General features: G+C 35.5%; 1 protein-coding gene across 11 annotated transcripts in view; it reads right to left on the minus strand.

Annotated features, from left to right (window-relative positions):
• Positions 1 to 22,210, minus strand: part of ANKS1B (ankyrin repeat and sterile alpha motif domain containing 1B) — a 1,024,648-nt gene that overhangs the window by 834,128 nt on the left and 168,310 nt on the right. For all 11 annotated transcript variants that reach the window (XM_034644189.1, XM_034644186.1, XM_034644187.1 and 8 more), the window contains exons 7-8: positions 18,798 to 18,911; positions 17,260 to 17,426 (exon numbers count right to left, since the gene is read on the minus strand). In XM_034644189.1, the coding sequence (XP_034500080.1) occupies positions 17,260 to 17,426; positions 18,798 to 18,911 (281 nt within the window). The remainder of the gene's footprint in view (positions 1 to 17,259; positions 17,427 to 18,797; positions 18,912 to 22,210) is intronic.

Here is a 22,210-nt window from a genome sequence, read left to right on the forward strand (position 1 = left end):
CCTGAGAGAATAAGCCATAAAGATACCTGGAAAAGATCATTCCAAAAAGAAAGAACAGCAACTGCAAGAACCTTGAGGTAGGCGTGTGCCTCGTGTTTTCCAGGAATGGCAATGAACCATATGTGGCTGGAACAGTGTGAGTAGGGAACAGAGTGGTGAAAATGAGGCGTGAGAAATAAGGATGAGGTAAGGGTAGGTATGCAGGACAGGAAGGGCCTTTTTTAAGATTTTATTTATTTATTTGACAGGGAGAGAGAATAAGAGAGCACAAGCAGGGGGAGCAGCAGGCAGAGGCAGAGGGAAGAAGCAGGCTCCCCATGGAGCCAGGAGCCCGATATGGGCTTGATCCCTAGACCCTGGGATCATGACCTGAACCGAAGGCAGACCCTAAACCAACTGAGCCACCCAGGTGCCCCTGGGCAGGGCCTTCTGAGCCAGTAAAAAGACTGTCTTTTCGTCAGGGCAAGATCAAAAACCATAGAAGGGTTCCGAGTAAGAAGGTGACATAATTTAACTTACATTTTAAAAGGATCTCTTTGGCAGCTCTTTTAAGAAGACAGTGTAGGGAAGAAGGGCTTCCACTGCCGCCAGAGCACCATGTGTGGCTGCTGCTGCCACGGGACAGAGAGCCACAGCAGCATGTCCAGCAGGTTCCACCACTCACCCCGGGGAGACCCTGGGGGCTTTGCAGCAATTTGGCATCTCCTGAGATGCCAGCTTGTTTCTGGGGAGAAATCCTGACCCAAATTGAGGGGAGCAGGATCCTCATTCAGCTGGGACATGAATATACAAACTGCTGACTCTCAGGACCTTCTAGAAGAAGGAGCTAGGGTCCCACTTTCTGAGTCCTGCTGGAACCAAAGCCCGAAGAGGTGACGGCATTTATTGTCCTCACCCTGGAATTCCTCACCCATGACTCGGACCAGCTTGCTAAGGAGCTGCAGCAGCATGTAAAGTCAGTGACAGCAACGTATTAGTACCAAGGAAGCCTGTCCATATTTTGCCTGACCATTTCCCTCTTGGCTCTGATGTCATTGGAATTCTGTGGAAGCTTACCATTATTACTGCCTCCTTGGAAATTTGTGAATTTCTAATTTACCTCTGGAGAACTGTCCTTGCTATATAGTCTTGAGAATATCAAGCTAATTTACAGCAATAACTGAGAAGATCAAGCAGTTTAAGAAATAAAACAGAGAACTTGCTGAAGAAATAATCATTTGGGAGCAGAAGATCAATGAAGCAAAGAAATGTCTTCGAGAAAGTAAGTTTCTCTCTGATGAAGCTCTTAAATTGAAGTCACAAGATGAACTCGAGGATCCAGAGCTGAGAGCTGTGAGGCCCAAGAAGTGTGAACTGGAAGAAAGTAAAAAAGTCCTGGAAGACAAGTGCAATGCATTGAGGTCTGTGAAAACAACCAAGGAAACAGAATTGAAACAGCTGAAGAAGAAAGCGGAGATCTTGGTTGAATTCTATGAACAAAGAAAGTGGCTGCGCAAGAGAAGCTGGAAATGACACACCATAAACTGGTGGCAAAGAAGAATCAGCTGTGAGCTTCAGAGGAAAATGTGAAAGTAGCTACAGAAGAAATACACAAGCACAAGCAACAAACTGAACAACTACAAAAACAGCTGCAGGAGGCAGAGCTCACCTTCAGACACCAGATCCCAGTTCATGAGAAGAATGCTCAAGACAACCGGATCAAGGCTTGGATTTGGGAGAGGGAGGTGGCAGAGGAGAGCTGGAAGAACACCTACTTGAAATACAGACTGGACATAATGGAAGAAAAGACGCTGCCTGAGGGATACATGAGGCAGGAACCCATCCCGGGAAGACCTGAGATGCAGAACACAGAGAGATTCAGAATCTAAAGCAGTTCCCTCATTGAACAGCAGCACCATCCCTAAAAAGGGCCCAGAGATGGCTAAGGTCAATATGGATACATGGGGGCTTCCTCATTTCCCAGGACCACCCTGCAGGCCTTATCCATGTCCCTTCTTTATCACCATTCATGGACTATGGGCCACATTCACAGCCTCATCCTGCTGGCTGGCCTCATGGACTTCACCAACCACCTCCCCCTCCACCATTTGAGCTTTGGTCTGATGCTTAAGCTGGTAGGGCTCCCCTGAGGAACAATGGCACCATGTCTAATAGAGACCCAGAGATGGGTAAGGTCAGTATGGATGTGAGAGGGCTTCTTCATTGTCCAAGGCCACCCTGCATGCCCTACCACACGGGCAACTTTATCAGGATTCACTGGATATGGGCCACCTCGACCTCCTCCACATTGGTGGACTTAGGGGCCTCACACACAACTAGTACCTTCACCACATGAGCTTAGGTCCCATTCAGAAATCTGTGGAGTTCAAGGGAACAACAGCGGCACCATGCCCAAGAAGGTCCCAGGAAAGGACCAGATCCCTGTGGATACAAGAGGCCCTCCTTGTGTACCAGATCCACTGTGGACACCATATTCCCAGGTCTCCCTTCATCACCTTCCTGAGGCCCTGGGACACATCTTCCTCTGCTCATGCAGTGACCTCTGGGTCCTCACCCTTCACCTGCACCTATACTGCAGGGACAATCAGCTTGAAATTTGAAGACCTCCCTTGAGCAATAACAACCAGGCTGTGAAGAGCATATATTTAGAAAATGTGTCAGATCTGCCTAATGGTCTGAATGTTTTCCCTGCCCATTCTGTCATCTGTGCTTTGTCTCTTCTGGTATCCCCTTAATAAACCTTTCACAGTTCTGCTGCAAGAAAAAACAACAACAACAACAAAAAGAATACCCTTTAGGGAGGGGCAATGGTGGTAACAGGAATACCAATTTAATAATCCAGGTAAAGGATGGCAGTGGCTTAGACCAGAGTGGTAGTAGTGGGGCTGGTAAGAAATGGTTGGATCCCAGACATATTTTGAAGGAAGAGGTAGTAGGATTTCAAGACCAATTGCTTGTGGGGCATGAGAAAAGAGTTGGGTATGGGACCACTCCAAGGTTTTGGAGGACAGAGTTTGGATGGACAGAGTTGCTATTTACTGAAATGGGAAAAATGAGGGACCAGGAGGTTTGCAAAAGAAATGAAGAAGTTCAATTTTATCCATGTTAGGTTTGAGAAGGATATTAGACATGAGTGGAGATGTCAGATAATTAAGTACAAGAATGTGGAGTTCAGGAGAGCATCTAAGCTGTAGCTGTAAATATGGGATATGCTGGCCCATAATAGATATTTAAAGCTGTGAGACTGTTCAGCATGCTGGGCCAAAAGAGTCAGTGCAGATAAAGAAGAGAAGTCCAGGGAATGAGCCCGTGGTCAGGGATATAAGAAGGAACCAGCAAAGGAGACTGAAAGGGAGTAGCCAGCCAAGAAGGAAGAAAATCAGGAGAGTGTGGTGTCTAGGAAGTCAAGTGAAGAAAGTATGCATGTGAAAGAGCAGAATATGGTCAACTTTGGCAAATACTCCTCAAAAGATCAAGTAAGAAAAGGACTAAGAAACGTCTACTGGAATTAGCAATGTGGAAGTCAGTAGACAACTCTGTAAGGCAGTTCTGGGACCTGGTGAAGGAGAAAGCCTGATTAAACTGGTTTTAAGAGAAAATGGAGGAGAGACATGGGAAAAAGAAAAAAACATTCTCACAGAATTTTGGTGTAAAAATGAATAAAGAAATGAGGCAGTTCCTGGAATGTGAAGTGTGGTCCAGCAAGGATGATGAGAATAAACAAAAGGGAACTCTCTAGTAGACCAGGAGAATGAAAAAACCGGAAAGAATCAAACAAAATATGAACATATCTGTCCTGGAAGAATGAAAGAAAAATGGAAAATGGGTACAGGCATAGATTCAGGTGGGAAGACAATTCATTTGTATTTTCATAGGTTCGGTATGAAATGACGATGGGATGTTTGAGAAAAGAACTGGAAAGTAGTGAGAAGTTGAAGGTAGAATTATAGATTTGGAAATAAATAGCACTTAGTTACTACCTGAGCTCAAAGAGCAGCTCTCTGCAGAAGAGAATGCCTGAGAAATAATAGAAAGAATAAAAAGCTAGGGTCTGTGAAAAGAAAAGAGACAAGCTAAGGAGAATACAATTAGGAGAGTGGTTACCTGGTTGCTACAAGAAGAATCAAAAAGAATCAAATTTGGAAAGTCCACCCTAATCACCCAAATCTGAGTCCAATATGTTTCCTATGTGTTTAATTACTACCTTGTATTTCCTCTATTATAAAACGTATTATACTATCTCATAATTGCCTATGTCCATGTCTATACCTGCTGCTAAACCAGAAGTTCAATGATAGCAAGGACCCTATCAATCTTATTGACTGCTACACATATCTCAGGGCCTAGCACAGAACCTACCACACAGCAGATTCATGATAAATTACCATTGATCATATTATTAAATGTATTATTTATGCTATAAATACCATACAGACATCTGATATTAAAACAGAATTATCAGTGAATTTAGAAGAGGCAGACTTTCCAACTTTGCTGCCATAATTATATCACTTTCCAGCTTAAAAATTTTTGATTGAAAAAAAAAATGAAACCATTTTCCATGACCTATAAGACCCTGTCTAATCTGGATTTCCAACTTCGTTCCATTTTATTCTCTACCCTGTTCACTATACCTCAGTATAAACTAATGTCCTCTTTTCTGGGACTTAAACATAATAAGTTCTTTCCTGCCTCAGGAAACAGTATTTCCTTTTATTCCAAATTTTCTTTCCTTGGTATTTATGTGACTGGATCCTTCTCCTCCTTCATGTAACAGTTTCTCTCTCCTCCTCTTGCCACTATAAGTAAACAACCACACCCCACTCCCGGTTACTCTCACTGCTAAGCATAAGTCAGAATATCTTGATTAAGTAAATATGCCTCCAGGATTATAAACGATCAAAGCATCTCTTAAAATTAGGTCACAGACAAGAAAAAAATGTGAAGTATACCTTCTGATAGGTGATCTATGAATGTAGAATTTTTACGCTTTGGACTGTGGCATTACTAAGTCTAGAAAAGATCAGGTTCTTCAGGGTTTATGGTTAGATTCCCAAAATCATAAAATGCCTCTTGCTTCAAAGGATAAGATAAAATTAGAGAACTCATAAATCAAAAGGCAAAGGCAAAAGTCCCTGCTGATGATATTATGATCTTTCTCTTCCTCTTCCAGTCTCCCTTCTTTTCTCCATCTTCCTCTTCACACACACATGCACACACAGGTATACACGCTTTTGTCCTGTGTGGGGTGTTGGTTATACAGTCTATCAGGCGATAAAACCTTATAAAGATATTAATAAGTATTATAAACGTGAAACACAATCTGAGAATATCATCTGACTGAGGCATTAGCTGGCACTTTACTTAACTCTCATGAAGGATGCTATTGAGCCAATACAGTTTTCTAAGATTATGTTGGTGAAATGACCTCATCTTAATTTATGTAACCCAGAACCTTGGAAGTCATAGCTATGCAGGGATAAAATGAGTTCTGATTAGGTATAATAGAATAAGTAAGAAGGAAGACACTGGCAATATCAAATTTTTAAAACGTAGTTGAATGATCAAAAAAAATTATTGAGCACTTACTATATGCTAAGAATGCTAACAGGCACTTGGGATAGACAATAAAAAATAAAATGCTGTTCCTGGGTTTACAATTTCATTCTTATAGAATTTTACTTAAATGAAGAGGGTAGGGAGAAGCAGGTATTGGGGGGAAGGTTATGAGGGAGAAGACAGAATTGTAAGGAACAAGAGAGCAGCAATGAATGTAGTCTGTAAGTTTGAAGAACTGAAAATGAGAGTAAGAGAAGGATGATAATATATTCTCTTAAATACTAGTTTATACTTTATGTGGTATTTTAACATTCTCATGTAATTTAAAGTATAAAAGAATTAATTTAAAGTTATATAGAATATAAAATAAAAATCATATGGTCCTCTCAATAGATGCAGTAAAAGCATCTGACAAAATATCCTTTCATGATAAAAACATTCAACAACTTGGGTATAGAAGGAACATATTCCAATGTAATAAAGGCCATATATGACAAGCCCACAGTTAACATCATCCTCAATGGTGAAAGGTTGAAAGTTTTTGTTCTAAGATCAGGCACAAGACAAGACAAGGATGCCCACCTTCACCACTCCTATTAAACACAGTACTGGAAGTCCCAGTCAGAGCAATGAGGCAAGAAAAATAAATAAAAGGCATTCAAATCAGAAAAGGAAAAATTGTCTGTTTGCTCATGATATGATTTTATACAAAGAAAATCCTAAAGACTCCACCAAAACACTATAGCTAATCAACAAATTCAGTAAAATTGCAGGATACAAAGCCAACATACAGAAATCAGTTGCATTTCTATACGCAAACAACAAAACATTTGAAAAAGAAATAAAGGAAACAATCCTATTCACAATAGCATGAAAAACAATATAATAGTTAGGAATAAATTTAGCCAAGAAAGGGAAAGATCTGTACACAGAAAACTACAAGACTTTGATGAAAAAAATTAAAGAAGACACAAACCAATGGAAAGATATTCTGTGTTCATGGACTGGAAGAATTGATATTGTTAAACATTCCCACAAAGTCATTTATAGATTTAATGTAATCAAAATTCCAATGGCATTTTTTCATAGAAATAGAAGAAACAACCCTTAAAAGGTAAATTATTTTGCCCTGACGACCAATCAAATTTGTACTCATAGGAGCAGAAAAAGAAGGCAAAGGCAAATTAGGGTCAAATCATTGTAATCTGAGATCCACAGATCTGTGAGGGCAAGAAAATAGGTGTGAATAGTTGATTATCTAAGAAATCAACATTTTAAAAATATTCTAGTGCAGTGTGCACAAACTACTGAATATAAGAATCACCTGGGAAGTTTATTAAAAATAATCCACTTCCAGGGACACCCAGATGGCTCAGTCAGCTAAGCATCTGACTTTGATTTCGGCTCAGGTCACGATCTCAGTCATGAGATGGAGCCCTGTGTTGGGCTCCACGTTCAGCACAGTCTGCTTGAGATCTCCCTCTCACTTTCCCTCTGCCTCTTCCCTTGCTCTCTTTCTAAATAAATAAATAAATAAATAAATAAGTAAAATCTTTTTAAAATATTAATAATAATCCACTTCCAGACATTCTGATTTAGTAGGGTGAAGTGAGAAAGACTATAGAAACATTACTATTCAGGTGACAAATATAAAGATCAGGTTAATATTTATCTAAGAAGTAGAATTTGGATTCAAATACAAGTCTTTGGAGCTCAAAACTCTTGCTCTCTACACTGTAGTGTCACTCTAAGTTACAAATACATGCCATTGATTAAATTAGTATAATTCTTTAATGCAGGGTCTCAGTAAGTTAGCGATAGTGATAATGGTAATTATGACAATAAAGATATTTTCAATGTTTAGGAAACTGGCACCAAACTAAGTAAGAGTAGGATCAAAGGCTAAAAGGGAATATTCTATAAGCCTTCAAGAATAGATTTATTTCAGCAACACAGAAAGAATGATTATAGGAAAAGATATAACATGTCAGTGTTGTCTCATTTATTTTGGGGACAAGCAATATCCACTTTAGTGATACAATTCTCACTGGGTTCATTATCTTTGTTCATTTTAGAGTTCTTCAATTCCTGTTAAATTCATCTTCTTGATTACCTCATTTTTCTCCAAATTAAGACTTTGTTCCTCATTGTTAATTATTTGATAGCATAGGCAGCTATCAAATAAATAGCACTGTTGTAAAACCGTAAGCAACCAAAACATTTGAGCTTTAAAAAGCACAGATGCTTGGGACACCTGGGTGGCTTGGTCGGTTAAACCTCCAACTCTTAGTTTCAGCTCAAGTCACGATCTCATGGGTTGTGGGACTGAGACCCGCATCAGGCTCCTCCCTCAGTAGGGAGTCTGCGTGAAAGATTCTCTTACTCTGCACTCACTCTCTCTCAAAATAAACAAATAAATCTTTTTTAAAAATAAAAATAATAAATAAAATAATAAAATAAAAGGCATAGATGGTTGAAATAAAAATCCTGGCAAAGGAAAGTGAAAATAACATGAGACAATTTTAAAAATCTAGGCCTGAGATTAAAGCAGGCCACACAGTATCTCTTCCCTCTACTTTTATTGACTTTGATTACATAATGGAGAATCTTAATTCTTCAGCTGTTCAAGCTTGACTGAATTCTAATATTCAGTAGTCATGTCTCAAGTGGTCTCATGATAAAATGTTAGAAGTGCAAGCACTTTCAGTAATTTTTCTCTGGGTCGCTAGTCCACTATTTCATTAGAATTACTTTGCTCTTCAAGGTGAAAAACATTTCCCTGAACACAGAGATAAGTGATTATCACCACTGACATGTCTCTTTAAGCTCAGACTCCAGACTGATTTCTTTTGGCATTAGCAAGCAAAATGGGATTCTTCTACAATGGCAAGCTGTCCAAGGCCTTATTCCAAAAGAGAATCAAGAATTCTCAAATGTGTACCTTGAAACAGAATTACAAATTAGGTACATTATACGATGAATGAATGAGGTAACTGTAACATGTGGCTGAAAGTTGTCAAAAGTTAACATCATCATAATCCAGAAAGTGAGGTTAGAAGAAAGTCAAGTTACTACTAAAATTTCAATTAGCAATTTCAATTAAAATTACTGTTAGCTCCTGAGTATGAAGTATAGATTCTCAGGGAAATCATAATAGTTAGGTCCTTCTATGAGGAAGTTGGAGATTAGAGAGAGGTCAGAGAGAATGAAAGTATCAAAATAAAAACTGACATGTTGTAGCTGCAAAGTAGATAAAATGATAACTTCACAAGCTTCCTAAATTTCAAATATGTAAAGTTTACAATTCTCTAGAAAGCGAGTTTATTGCCTTGGGATACCTTAATGGAATGCTTGTGATACAGAGAGGTATTTTTGTGTCACACACATTTAAGCACATGCACATAATAATACCCTGTATTAGTTAGGCACATCATAATTAGCAGGAATCATTAATAATTCAGGGGAAAAATCCAGGGGGTTTGCTTAAGCCCATTTTCTTGATAATTAACAGGAAAAAACTGCTTCAAAAATAGCGCATCTCAACTTACACAGAAAGAATAACACGGATGAATTTTTAAAATGCATACCACAGAATACTGAAGAATTTGAAAATTAAAATATAAATGAGGTGTTCCTATATTCTTACAGCAGATTTCCATTATACATGCTATTAGGAACCAAACATGGTATTTATAATGTAAGATTTCCTTATTGTCAATGAAAGAGACATTACTACATAAGAAAGATATGACTTGGTACAAGATGTTGGTGTTTTTAGGTTATGAGGAAGTTTATAGTATAGTTTGACCAGGTATTTCATGTCATCCTCAAAATAAATGGTGAGACATTCATTATTTGAAACATCAATCAACAGAAGTTCTTCTAAGATTAGAAAGACACCATCCTAGAGCTTTATCCATAGATCTGCACCTACATTCACTTATCGAACAGACTTTCTGATGTCCATGGCCTATCATATCAATTCAACAAGTTTATTAAGCATGTGAGTGAAGAACTATGCTAAATTCCTCACACACGCAGAGGTAAGTACTTCCCTGTCACCAAGAGGTTTATAAGCAAAGCCAAAACAGATTCATGCACAAGAAATACAAAGCAGACTATGAAATTTACTTTACATATTTATAAATAAAATGTAATGATATCCAATCCAAATAGTTGGCTTTTAATAGAAGGATCAAAAAAGGTCTTGTAATATTTTTAATAAAAGGTTTTGTGAAGGATGGTTTTCAGTATGTAGAAAATAGAGAAAAGAATTATGTATGAATGAAACACTGTGAACATGGTCAGAGATAAGGAAAGACAGACATGCTTCAGAGTAACCCATTTCATCAAAATATTTTATTTATCTAAGACATTAATGGGAGAAAGCTGAAAATATATAACAAAGCTGGAAGAAGGAGCCTTGAGTGCCAACGTTAAAAATCTATATTTAATTTTTACAGTGATGAACCAGGTCTAGCTTTGAGAACAAGAGTGACATGATCAGAACTGCACTTAAGGAATACTGATTTAGCAGTAGTATTAAGAAAAAACTGGAGCAAATGACAAGGAGACCCTAGAAACAGGTGGGCAGAATAAAAAACTTAAAACTACTCAGTAAGAGGTAATGAGAGTCTGTACTTGCAAAACAGCAAGAATGATGAAAAGGTGAGGGTAGATCAATGTGGAAGATATTAATGACAGACAGAATGACTGTCACTAATAACCACTAATGACATGACTATCATGACTATCCAGTAAGTTAGGATCATGACCCTGGAAGATATCAGACTTAAATTTAGATCCCAGTTTTACCTTTTGGTAGTTGTATAACCCTGGACAAGTTGTTTTACTCTTGATTTCCACATTGAGGATAATAAAACCTAGCTCATGGCATTATCGTGAGGAATAAAAAAGATAATGATTTTAACATGCCTACCACAATGTCTAGTACATAGATTAAACTTAGTACAATATAGATGCTAGCTTCTAGTATTATAATTATTTGCAGAGATCAGAGCTTCGCAAGTATTTATTGATTTTTCAGCCACTTCTCACAGTTGGTTCACACTGTAGTTGTTATCATTTATATACCCTAGAACTTTTCAAATGCACCTCTTCCCCAATTAAATCTTTCCAATCTTACACTTAAACCACTGAATTTTTAGGAATCTAATTATAGGATTTTATTTTATTGTAACTCCCACTGAATTCTGTTTTTACTTTGTAGCAAGAATCTGTTTATTGAGGTAATTATTTGCCATGTTTGTTAGTCCTCCTTAACATCTGCAGACCTGATTATGATGGATGACTGGGTATCTTTTTTAATGGCAAATACTGACTAACACCAATCCAAGAATAAAACATTTAGCACCTCACTAGAGAAATCCCTTTTGGGTTGATATTGAGTGGTTATTTGAGAGTCTGGACAAAATTGAACAAAACCTATGAAACATAAAAATCAAAATGGCATTTCTTCAGCAGCATAAAAGAGAGTAGCTCTTTTTCTGTAACTTGACAGAGGACATATTAAACTTCTTTTTTAACTGGAGGAAACTAAGGCTTGGAAACCTCCAGCGCTTCCAAAGGACACCCTGCTAGTAAGTGGCAGAACAGGAAAAACCTGTCCCTTAGACTCTGTAATTCATCTCCAAATAATTAAACATGTTTTTCAATAAAAAATGGTTCATTTACAACACTGGTTTATATGTACTCCTCTACACAGTGTTTGCCTTTCATGCACTTATCATTCAATAATATTTCAGTGAGAGACTACATGCAAGGTAATGTGCTAGGCAGGATGCAATTATGGAGATCAATCAAATATAGATCTAACCATTAAGAAGTCTGTAAGAAATAATATAAAAATGTGTAGACCTACAAGACAAAACAGAACAAAGACATGCATCATGAAAGGGAAAAGCAATTATGTTGGAAGTTCAGAAGAATGACTTCTCTATTCTAGAAGCCAAGGATATCTCAAAGACCTTCCTATATTCGCTTCAGGTACAAGTTCTTCCTGGGATGAGACGAGGGACAAAAATCTTACCATTCTGATTCTGGATTTTTCTTTGTAGGTATATATGGTACATAAATATGCTATTAGCTTCAAAATATTAACATGAGTAGGTCAACAGAATCTATGCATTCACTAAATATCCTGGAAAATCTGTTAGGACAATCCAAGCCCAGACTTAGTGCACAGCAGCCTTGGGTCACCACTGCCAAAAAATTTGTTCAACTATATAAGACAAGAATTATTTCAGTTAGAAATATTCTGAATACTATATTCCCAATAAGGTAATAGTTACCACTGCTTAAGATTCAGTTCCACTATAAAAAAAAAAAGGAAACTCATTATTTGCTAAGGAATTAGTTATATTCCTGTAAGAAGAACCCTCTATTTTATGTTTCAGAAAATTCATTTCCCAAAGTGCTGTAAATCTGATAGGAACTGTATGAGATAGCCGCCAAAGTCTCACAATTCTGAAGTTGGTACATTCCTGAAATTAAGCTCTAGAAATTACATTTTTGAAAGTAAACATTGTTTTATAAACACCATTTGTATTCTAGGCAACCTAATTTGATTCTACTGACCTTTAAGACTTGATGAATTCTGGCACCAAACTAAGTATATTTTCCTATGGAGACTCCACCAACACACTCCCCCAACAGTGTTCTCAAGCAGGTTATAGACACTTGGTATAAAAACTGAGATGTTGAACCTTAAAATCTTGATATACTAAAGTAAAAATCTCATACTTCAGAAAGTTTACATGTAATTAAAGATTTTGCATTGGAAAAGAAAGTAAAATAACAGAAAAGAGGATACTGGTTGATTTAAAATTGCGCAAAACCTGCCAACACAACCTCTTTCAAACAAGTCATATGTGCTGTTTATATCCAGATTTCCCTTAGGAGAAAAAACATAATTTCATTTCATACCTGAAGCTTCCTATTTATTTCTTAGAGACATAAGCTAATGAAGCAATATGATTTTTCTATTTTTTTAAAAAAAGTTTTCCCGAAACCTAGATTCTGAAGTCTCCTCTAATGATCTTTATGTTATAATCAAATTTCTCTATGGTATATGTATTCACATTTCAGAGTTTTGCACATTGTTTATACACATGGAGGAAGAAACTGACTATATGCCCTGGGAAAATAAATGAAGAGAATAGAACTTTTCAGATTATTTTATATTCTTTCAAAATTCTGAATTTCATGGGTTGCTTAAGAATGTAAAGATATTTATATTTCTTCAAAATTTACATTCTAGATTATATAATGTCCTAATTCAACTTAGAAAATGGCTCCATATGCATATTATAAAAGCACTTAAAACAGACTAACTTTTGAATTACAATTTATGCAAGGGAAAATGTAATTTTAACTGGAGCTAGCCTTCACATTAAATGTAAAACCTCCAATTGAATACATTTAATCATAATAAGAATTTAATTTTTAATTCACTTATATTAGTAAAATTATTCAAACTACTACCTAAGGCTAATATTTTAATAAAACCAGAAACCTCTAATTCAAAAGTAAAGTTCTTACATAAGATAGCTGATTTTGTATTTTAAATTACTGAATTAGAGTGCCCTCTATTGGAAGAAAAAAGGCAATGAAAGCTAAATGGAACTAAGAATAGTTAAAATACTCCCAAAATTCAAGGCACAACATTAATATGGAAAATACATTTATTAGTAATATAAATGCTACAAAATAAATTTTCCTTATGTTTTGATTTCTTCTAAATTACTTTTGGAATTATTTGTCATATTTGATGAACAAGTTGGGTATTTCATATCACCTAAAATTAAATTTTAACTGAACCCAAATGCCCATCCTTCAGTCAATAATGTGAATAAGCAAAAATATTATTCCACATTTAATATTCCAATGTATTATAGAAATAATTTAATTTAGCACTACACTGGGAATTTTCTTTGATGATAAACTGAAAATGTCTCTAACTCAAGAGATTTTTGAGATACTTAAACGGGAGTGGGAGAATTAGGCTGGATACTGGAAGACCCATGATGAGACTTATTCTAGCTCTAAAATTGTGTAATTTTGTGATGTTATCAAGACCTCAGTTCTGACTTGGCATCTCAGTTCTGAATTACCTCAGTGAGGCCCTGGAAGATTTTTAGTCCTCTAGACCAACAGTGTACATACTAGCTTTCTACAAGAAAACGGCTCAGGGCCATCCAAAACAATTCTTGTTTAGTTGGTCTAGTTGGTCAGTATTTTTTGAAGCCTCTCCAAATACATCTCACAGATTACCATTGCTGAGAATCACTAATCTCTTCCAGAACATCTGACTGCAGTTACCATTTTTATCTTCCCAAAATGTCACCTTCAAGACAGAACTCTCCTACTCAAGAGTTTATTCTCTTCACCACCAATATTAAACCTCTGACTAGTTTCCCAAATCTAATTATCTGCCCTTAACAAAACAGCTGAGTGGTAATGGATATGGCACCAGCCCCAGACTGCCTGTGTTCAGATCCTGGCTCTGGCAATTACCGTATATACATGGGAAAATCATAAAAGTTCTCTGTACCTCCATTTTCTCATCTGTAAAAGGGGAGGAAAAATACCACCTACCTCAGGGTTATTGTGAAGATTAAATCAGTTAATATAAACAATGTGCTCTGTAAGTGTTAGGTATTATCGTTACCTACCCAAATTTGTTTCCCACTACTTTCCAAAATCAACTCTCATGATAAAAAGATTATTCTCAAATTATACGCAATGTCTCACCTCTGTGCTTTTGCACATACTGTTTCTACAAGCTGGAATCCTCTCCCATTCACTCACTTATTCATTCATTCATTCTAAAACAAATAAAAGGCACATCTCCTTCTCTTTCTGGGGCCCAAGTTAGTCTCTCCCTACCTCCATGAAGCCTTCAATGAATACCAATAAGTCTTCACTAATCTCTCCCTTATTAAATAATTCCTTTGGCTACCAGGTAATTTATTATGAGATATGTAGCTGGGAATTAAAGACATTGGCTCTGAGTTTGAATCCTAGATCTGCAACTTGCCAGCCGAGTCATTTCCCAAGTCTATAAATCCACTCTTACGATTACTGTGAGGATTAAGTAGCTTAAATCATATAAAGCATTAGAATAGCAAGCAACTAATAAATGTCAGCTCTTCCATATCTGTTGTTTCATATGTTAGTCTTGTCTGTACACTGTGATTTAAAGCCTTTTCTAGTAAGAATTTTGAACTCCTTCAAGTTAGGAGCCATGTTTCATTACTGCTATTATAAATCCTATAACTTACAATGTGGTAACTAATATCTGTATTAGGTCATCTGTAAGTACTTGATTAAATTTTTGCATAATTTGAGAGTACAATTCATAACAAAACTCTGAAGGAACATTTTTGATGAACAGAAATATTCAACAAAAGCAAACGAACCCAAATAAAACACAGGCTACAGTATAGTATAGTATAGTATAGTATAGTAATTAGATTACTTTTTAAACATTCAATAACAAGTTTCTATTAATCTTCTGACTTCCAATGATGTCTTTCATCTGCTCAAAATCCTTTAGATTTTTCTCATTTTCTAAAAACTAAATACTAAAACTCTTATCCTGACATTCAAAATCATCTATCGCCTGACCTCAACCTATCCTTCTAATTTTATTTCCCATCTTCCCACTTTATAAACTCTATTATTCTAGAAGAATTGAACTACTTGCCTTACTCATATGTACCCTTTGCTTTTCTGCCTCATGTAACCTTTATTATTTAATATGACAATATTTTCAAGGAACACAATATAAGATTTGTCACAGGAACAAAGACTGATTCTGTGAAAGGATAAGCTTGAATTTTAAGAAATTCAGTTCAATTTATGAGCATTAATTTCTCTCTTGCTATCACAATACAGTCTTTGACTTATAAAAAAACAAACAGTTGGCCATCATTCCCCCAAATTATGTCACTCTCGTAATATTAAAAACCCCTGCTATCACTACCTGAAATCTATAAGCCTGGGTGAGCACAGTCTCCAAGGAAAGTGTGCAGTCCCCAGGGTGCACAAGATACCTACTGAGTAAAAGAAAAAAAAGATAGAGCTACTATTTGCATTTATTCTTTATCCCTCTTATTTGAATGTCTCTTGTAGTATATGCCTAATTTACATGATACATTCTGAGAATAGTAGATATATGTAATTTATAAACACATGCATTTGGGATGTTTGCTTAAAATTTGTTTACTGTGCTACACACAACAAAAAAAGTTTAGAAACCACTGGTCTAGAAAATTAGGGCTTTCAGAAAATCTGTGGGCTTAGAAGTAGAGGGCGAGAAGAAGTCAGTTTAGAGAAATCATTAGGGACAAACCTAAAAACCTAAACAGCATGTATTATTTATGTAGGATAAATATGTTTTAATTTGTAACCAACCTTCAAGAAAATGTTAAATGTAACTGGTTTGTAATTTGGAGATGATATAAAAATGTTTAAGATTTTTAAACAGGAAATTTTGTCCTGATGTAAAAGTCATTATAGTAAATATTAATATAAAAATTTCATTTGGTTAAAACTTATATGTATTTATATATAAATATATATATAATGTATATATAATGTATATATAACTAATCATAATTATTCATAAAGAGCTTTTATTGGAGTCAATAATACGATGCTTTAAAAAAGACACTGAAGGAAACAAAGCAAAACAACAACAACAAAAAAAAAAACCAAGAACAAAGACAGCCTAGGGAGTAAGACTAGCCATGGAGCTAGACTAGCAAATACTATCCTGGGAAACAAGTTGCACATTAAGGAACTAAATGAAGTAAACATTCTCAGAATAGTCACTATACTTGGCAATTTTTTTAGTTTTCATAAATAATATGACATACTTAACACACTCCACTCTTATTAGCTTTTGAAGAAAACGTAATGTTTCTATAACAAATTAAGTTCTAAAAGTGAGTAACAATTTCATGTTATAATACTGAATTTCCTTTAATACCAGTACACACTATAAATCCTACCTCTACGTGACAAAAAAGAGGTATACAAATCCTAATTTTAAATTGATTCTCCACAGTTTGAGGTTGTTGGGTTTTTTGGGTTTTTTTTTTTTTTTTTTTTTTTTTTTGTTTNTTTTTTTTTTTTTGCTATTGTGTTAATACAAAAATCTAAAGAGCAAGAATCTCTAACTCATGATTTAGATTCTGAACTTGTAGATTGCATAAGGGATTTGCATAAAATTATAAAAATATGGAGGTCAAACCTTCTACAATGTCTCTCCCCTACCATAACACACAAAGTAACACATAGCCCAGCTCCATCTTTCTTCAAGATGAGGTAGACTCAGTTCATGGAGAAAATGGGAAAAAAAGAGAAAAGGAAGATTTTTTTTCTTTCTTTAAACTAGTATCATCATGCCCGGTAAAACTAAAAGAACATAATCAAAGAAATTATGATTTCTTAGGCAAGTCAACAGTAGCAAGATCATCACAAACTATAAGTGATTTATCAAAGCATTCCTTCCCCTACACATGCAATGAGAGTAAAACACCAATGAACAATAGGGAATCTGACACTTGACACAGGAAGAATCTGAAGATAGGATAATGCACAAATCCCATGCCTCTCAGATACACATTGAATTGGCGAAGACAGATGCACTGTCTTCCTTCCCCCCTTACTTACTACACTCTGGCTTCCATTTTTCCCAAGTTCTTCCTCTGAAATCTTGCTCAAATTATCTAAGTAGTGGTCTGATATTGTGTGGCACAAATCTTCAAATGAATAATCCTTTTCCTGACAGAGTTTTATTTCATCCAAGAGTTTTGATAATTCTCCAGTCACAGTTTCACCTGTAAGAAGACAGTAATTTTTCTCAAAGTTACAAGAAAGGTTATTGCTAAAACTTCCTACTAACTAATAAAAATATGACTAGTATGGTGATAGAACTCATATTATGACAAACAAGACTTAGTAAGTCAGAAAATATTCTGTTGAAAACAAGGTACTAAACTATAATAAGGTGAAAGAATATTAAAAGACAAGGAGAAATCCCAATTTTGCCTATTATTACTCTTATTCAAAATAGAAATAAGTATTGAAGGTTTACATATTAAAGTACATAAAAGCATCTGGAATTACAATTCCTAAGGCTTCATTCACTGTAACATTTAATCTTCAACAATCTTTCACCAGCGTTATAGTTCACAGACAGAATTCATTCAACAACTCATTAACAAATTTTAAATGGTACTGGAAGCCTACTTCCTAGGTTCAATAAAAAGAAATAGGATGTATTTAGATAAATAATTACATAAGTAATAAATTAGAATTGTGCTATGTGACATAAAGGAAAAACACAGAAGGAACAGATACATAATATGCATCATCTGTCAAAATATGAATATTTTGTAGGCTGCATGCAAATATGCATTTTTCTAATCATTCTCAGAAAGGTACCTTATACCTGTAATTTCTTCTGGGGAAAAAATAAAACTCCAGCAGTTATAATGCAGTTAACAATATTTTTATTCTGCATTAAAAATACATTTTAGAAAGGGGCACCTGGGTGGCTCAGTTGTCTGACTCTTGATTTCGGCTCAGTCCATGATCTCAGGGTCCTGGGATGGAGCCCTGTGATGAGTGTCAAGCCCCCATGTTGGGCTCTGCACACTGTGGGGAGTCTGCTTGAGATTCTCTCTCTTCTTCTGCCCCTGCCCCCACTCACACACACTCTCTAATTAATTAATTAATTAATTAATTAATTAATTTTTTGGGGAAAAAATCTACTATGAAATATCCACTCCATGTAAACTTCATGACAGCAGGCATTGCTAATTTTGCTCACTACTACGTCAGGGCCAAGAGTAGAGTCTGACAAATAGAAGAGCTCAATAAATGTTGACTGAATGGGCGCCTGTGTCCAAATCTCCATTTCGGCTGAGGTCATGGTTTTAGAGTTGTGAGATTGAACCCTGTGATGACTGTCAAACCCCCCTGTTGGGCTCTTCTCTGGGTGTGGAGCCTGCTTAAGGTTCTCTCTCCCTACCCCCACCGTCTCCCTCTCTTAAAAAAAAAATGCTGGCTGAGTAAATGGATAAAATATAGAGTGTAAGATACAACTTATTACACCTGAAATTTTTACAAGCCTTTTTGTACATATAGGACAAATTTGTACATAAACGTCTAGTGTTATTTCAAGGGCTTTATAATTAGCTACTCACTCTTAGTCTTTTGGGAAGGAGACTCAGCAGGAGATGAAATATGTATTTCTTGTGTTGTATCTTCTTGTACATGCTCTTCAAGGACTGCTGATCTTCCCACGCCTTCCAAATATTCTGTGTATACAAGTTTTTGAAATTACATAGTCAAATTCATTTACTTTAAAATCAATAACTAAACTTTATGTTTTATTTCTAGTGATCAGTTTTTCATTTATTTCTTCATATTCTAAATATAGCCTAAGTTTTTAAAAGAACTTCAAAAAACCAACCAAACTGAAAGAACTTTATGATGAACTATTAATTTAAATCTTTTAAACATAAAAGATACTTAGGAAGAGACTCATAAAAGCTTTTTGTGAAAACTAAACTGGTCACATTCTTTCCTTAAAAATAAATGCACCTGTTAAAGACATAATAACATCCTTAGTTTCCTTAAATATATTCTACCTGAAGATTGAAAACCCTCTGAAAATTGTTTTGAATAGACTTGATATCTAAACAGAGATATCATGTTCAGATAGCTACAACAACCAGTCAGGTAACGTAAACGAATGAAATTTATGTCATAATGGTGTCTACTCTTGTAATATAAGCATAATTGCATATTAAATTTTATTTCCACAGAGAAATAATGTTCATTCTCATTCTTGAAGTAATGTTCCACACAGCCTATCTCTCATTTTTCCAATTTTGATGAAGACATAATAACAGTAATAGCAGCTAAAACTTAAATATGGCTTACTATGCACCCAGAAGTGTTCTAAGTATTTAAAATAAGTTAACCCACTTGATCCTCACAAAACTATGACAGAGGCACTACTACAGTCTCAGATTTAAAGACAACAACTGAAGGAGAAGGATTTTAAGTTGATCGTATTCATACAGCTAATAAGTGGCATAGCCAGATAGACATGATAGAAGAAAACATCTCACTTTTCTCTTAAGCATAAGGAAAATGGCATCTGAATGCAGGGATAAATGTCAACGAACACTCAGCCTCAATATCACAGAGAAAACAGAAAGCATGTGGAACAGGATTAACTAGACAGTAGGTGCCCCATCTAAAGTTCAACAGTAAAGTAAAACGAAAGCCTGCATTTTTTGAGAAACAAAACTCTGAAGTTCTAGCTGAAATCCTTGATTTTTAAATTTTGAAAGTTATTATTTTTTTAACTAGGGAATATATTCTTTTTTTTATAATTTTTATTTTGTTTTATTAGTCACCATACAGTACATCCCCAGTTTTTGATGCAATGTTCCATGATTCATTATTTGCATATGACAATATGTGCCCTCCTTAATACCCATCACCGGCCTATCCCAATCCTTACTCCCCTCCCCTCTGAAGCCCTCAGTTTGTTTCCCAGAGTCCACAGTCTCTCATGGTTCATTCCCCCTTCTGTTTACCCCCCCTTCATTCTTCCCTTCCTTCTCCTGCCGATCTTCCCATTTCTTATGTTCCATAAATGAGTGAAACCATATGATAATTGTCTTTCTCTGCTTGACTTAATTCAATTTTTATGGAAACACAGTACAGGCCTAAAATATGTAATCTAAACAAAATATATCTGCTGTCTGCCAAAAGCATTCGGCTTGCAGTGGCTAGTTTGCAGTCTCCATCTAAAGGATTGAATCAATTGATCCCTCCTCATAGGGATCTTTTACTTACATGTCTTTATTCAGAAGGAATCTTTTTCTTAAAATCTAGTTAAGAAAGTCTGTGCTCTGATGCCAACCAACTGACTCTTCATACTATCCAGTTTCTACCTAAAGGCAATTCTACTAGGCAAAGAAAGCAACCTATGAAAGTCTACCCTTAAAATTTTTGACCCAATACAGTTATTATGTAAAGTGAATTCTTTCTCCAGGACACAAATAGTAATTTTATCTACTCTAAATTGGTTTTAGTGAAATAACCTTTCCATAAAACTTAAAATGTACCACTTATTTATGACCCAAGAATGCAAAGAATAAAAATAACACCTTCACATTCTAAAATCTGCCAATAATTTAAAAAATTCAAAGATATCCCATATACCCTATCACAAGTTCACATACCTAATGAACCTTGACCATTGAAGAGAACACGGATAGTTAACTCCTGTATAATAACAATTTCATCTCAGTTAAATCAATACAGTAAATGTCTGTAATTATGTCATGCCCTCTTCTTAGTGGATGACATTTATTTTGCTTTTCCAAAAAGACATATTATTCACAAGCCTCTGTATTTTTTAAAGTCCAGTTAGAGACAAAAGTTCAATATAAAATATAAAGTGCTATAGGGAGTAGACAAAAATGTTGTATACCACTATTTTTTTTTTAGCTTTCATTCAACTTGATTTTAATTTGAATATGAAGAACCATTCTTGTATTCTCTGAATTATCTCTATATGCACTTGACTGCAATGAACTTATTTATTAACAAGAAAATTGCAGGGGATTGAACTTCAGTTTCCTGAGAGGTTTTGAAAATAAAGAGAGAAGAGAGCATGAATGATCTCCTACAGCTCATTTATTCTTTTTACCCCTCTTTGGCTTTTGTTGACTCCTGTTTCTATGCATCACCTGACAGACTTGGTTTTAATTCATTTCTCTCCTGCAGGACAAAGCTGTTCTTCAGCTTCCCAACTAATATCCAAGGAAACCATCCTGCCTCCCTTCCCTATTACACTTGTCGCCCATCTGCAATAATTAGGGGTTAATCACAGCTGACCAGTGTAGAAGCTACCTGGAAAGGAGAGAACAAGCGTCTGGATTTTTAAGGGAACATACTACATGTCAGGCCTAATCATGAAGCAAAAGGGAAAGTATTTAAATCTAAATTTTTACATCAAACGGGGGAGTATGTAATCCTGCAAATGAAAAATTAGTACCCTAAACGGGTCCCAAACCTTCAGGAGACCAAATGTCTGCACCTAATTACACAGGTATTTAAGTGATCGTTACCAAAAAAACAAAGGCTTGCAAGACTGAATTACCTTGTACTACTGCATTAAGGAAGAAATAATCTGTATTCTTCTAGCTAAGTATAATTTTTTGTTGTTGTTAACCCAGCATTTATGTACCAGGTCTACCACCTAAAATAGGATATATGAGTTTGAGCAAGTCAGCCTTTTGGAGCTTCAGTTTCCCTCATATGCAAAAAGGAGAATGATATCAGATTCACCTACCTCAAAGTTACAGAAATCAGACAAAATAATAGAAAATTCCTGAAAACTCTTAAAGCATTATTCAAATGTAAGATCATCACTTTATAGCCTTATTACCTTCAAGTTCATAACTACATATTTATTATATAGATTTAAAAAATTTTTTAATATCAAGTGAAAATACTCATTAGTTGAAAACAGAAATGAAACATTAAAAATTACTAAAGTCTACCCAAAAAAATGTAAGTAATAAGTTCACTC

This window comes from Ailuropoda melanoleuca, chromosome 15, assembly GCF_002007445.2.
Source record: "Ailuropoda melanoleuca isolate Jingjing chromosome 15, ASM200744v2, whole genome shotgun sequence".
NCBI classification, from domain to species: Eukaryota; Metazoa; Chordata; class Mammalia; order Carnivora; family Ursidae; genus Ailuropoda; species Ailuropoda melanoleuca.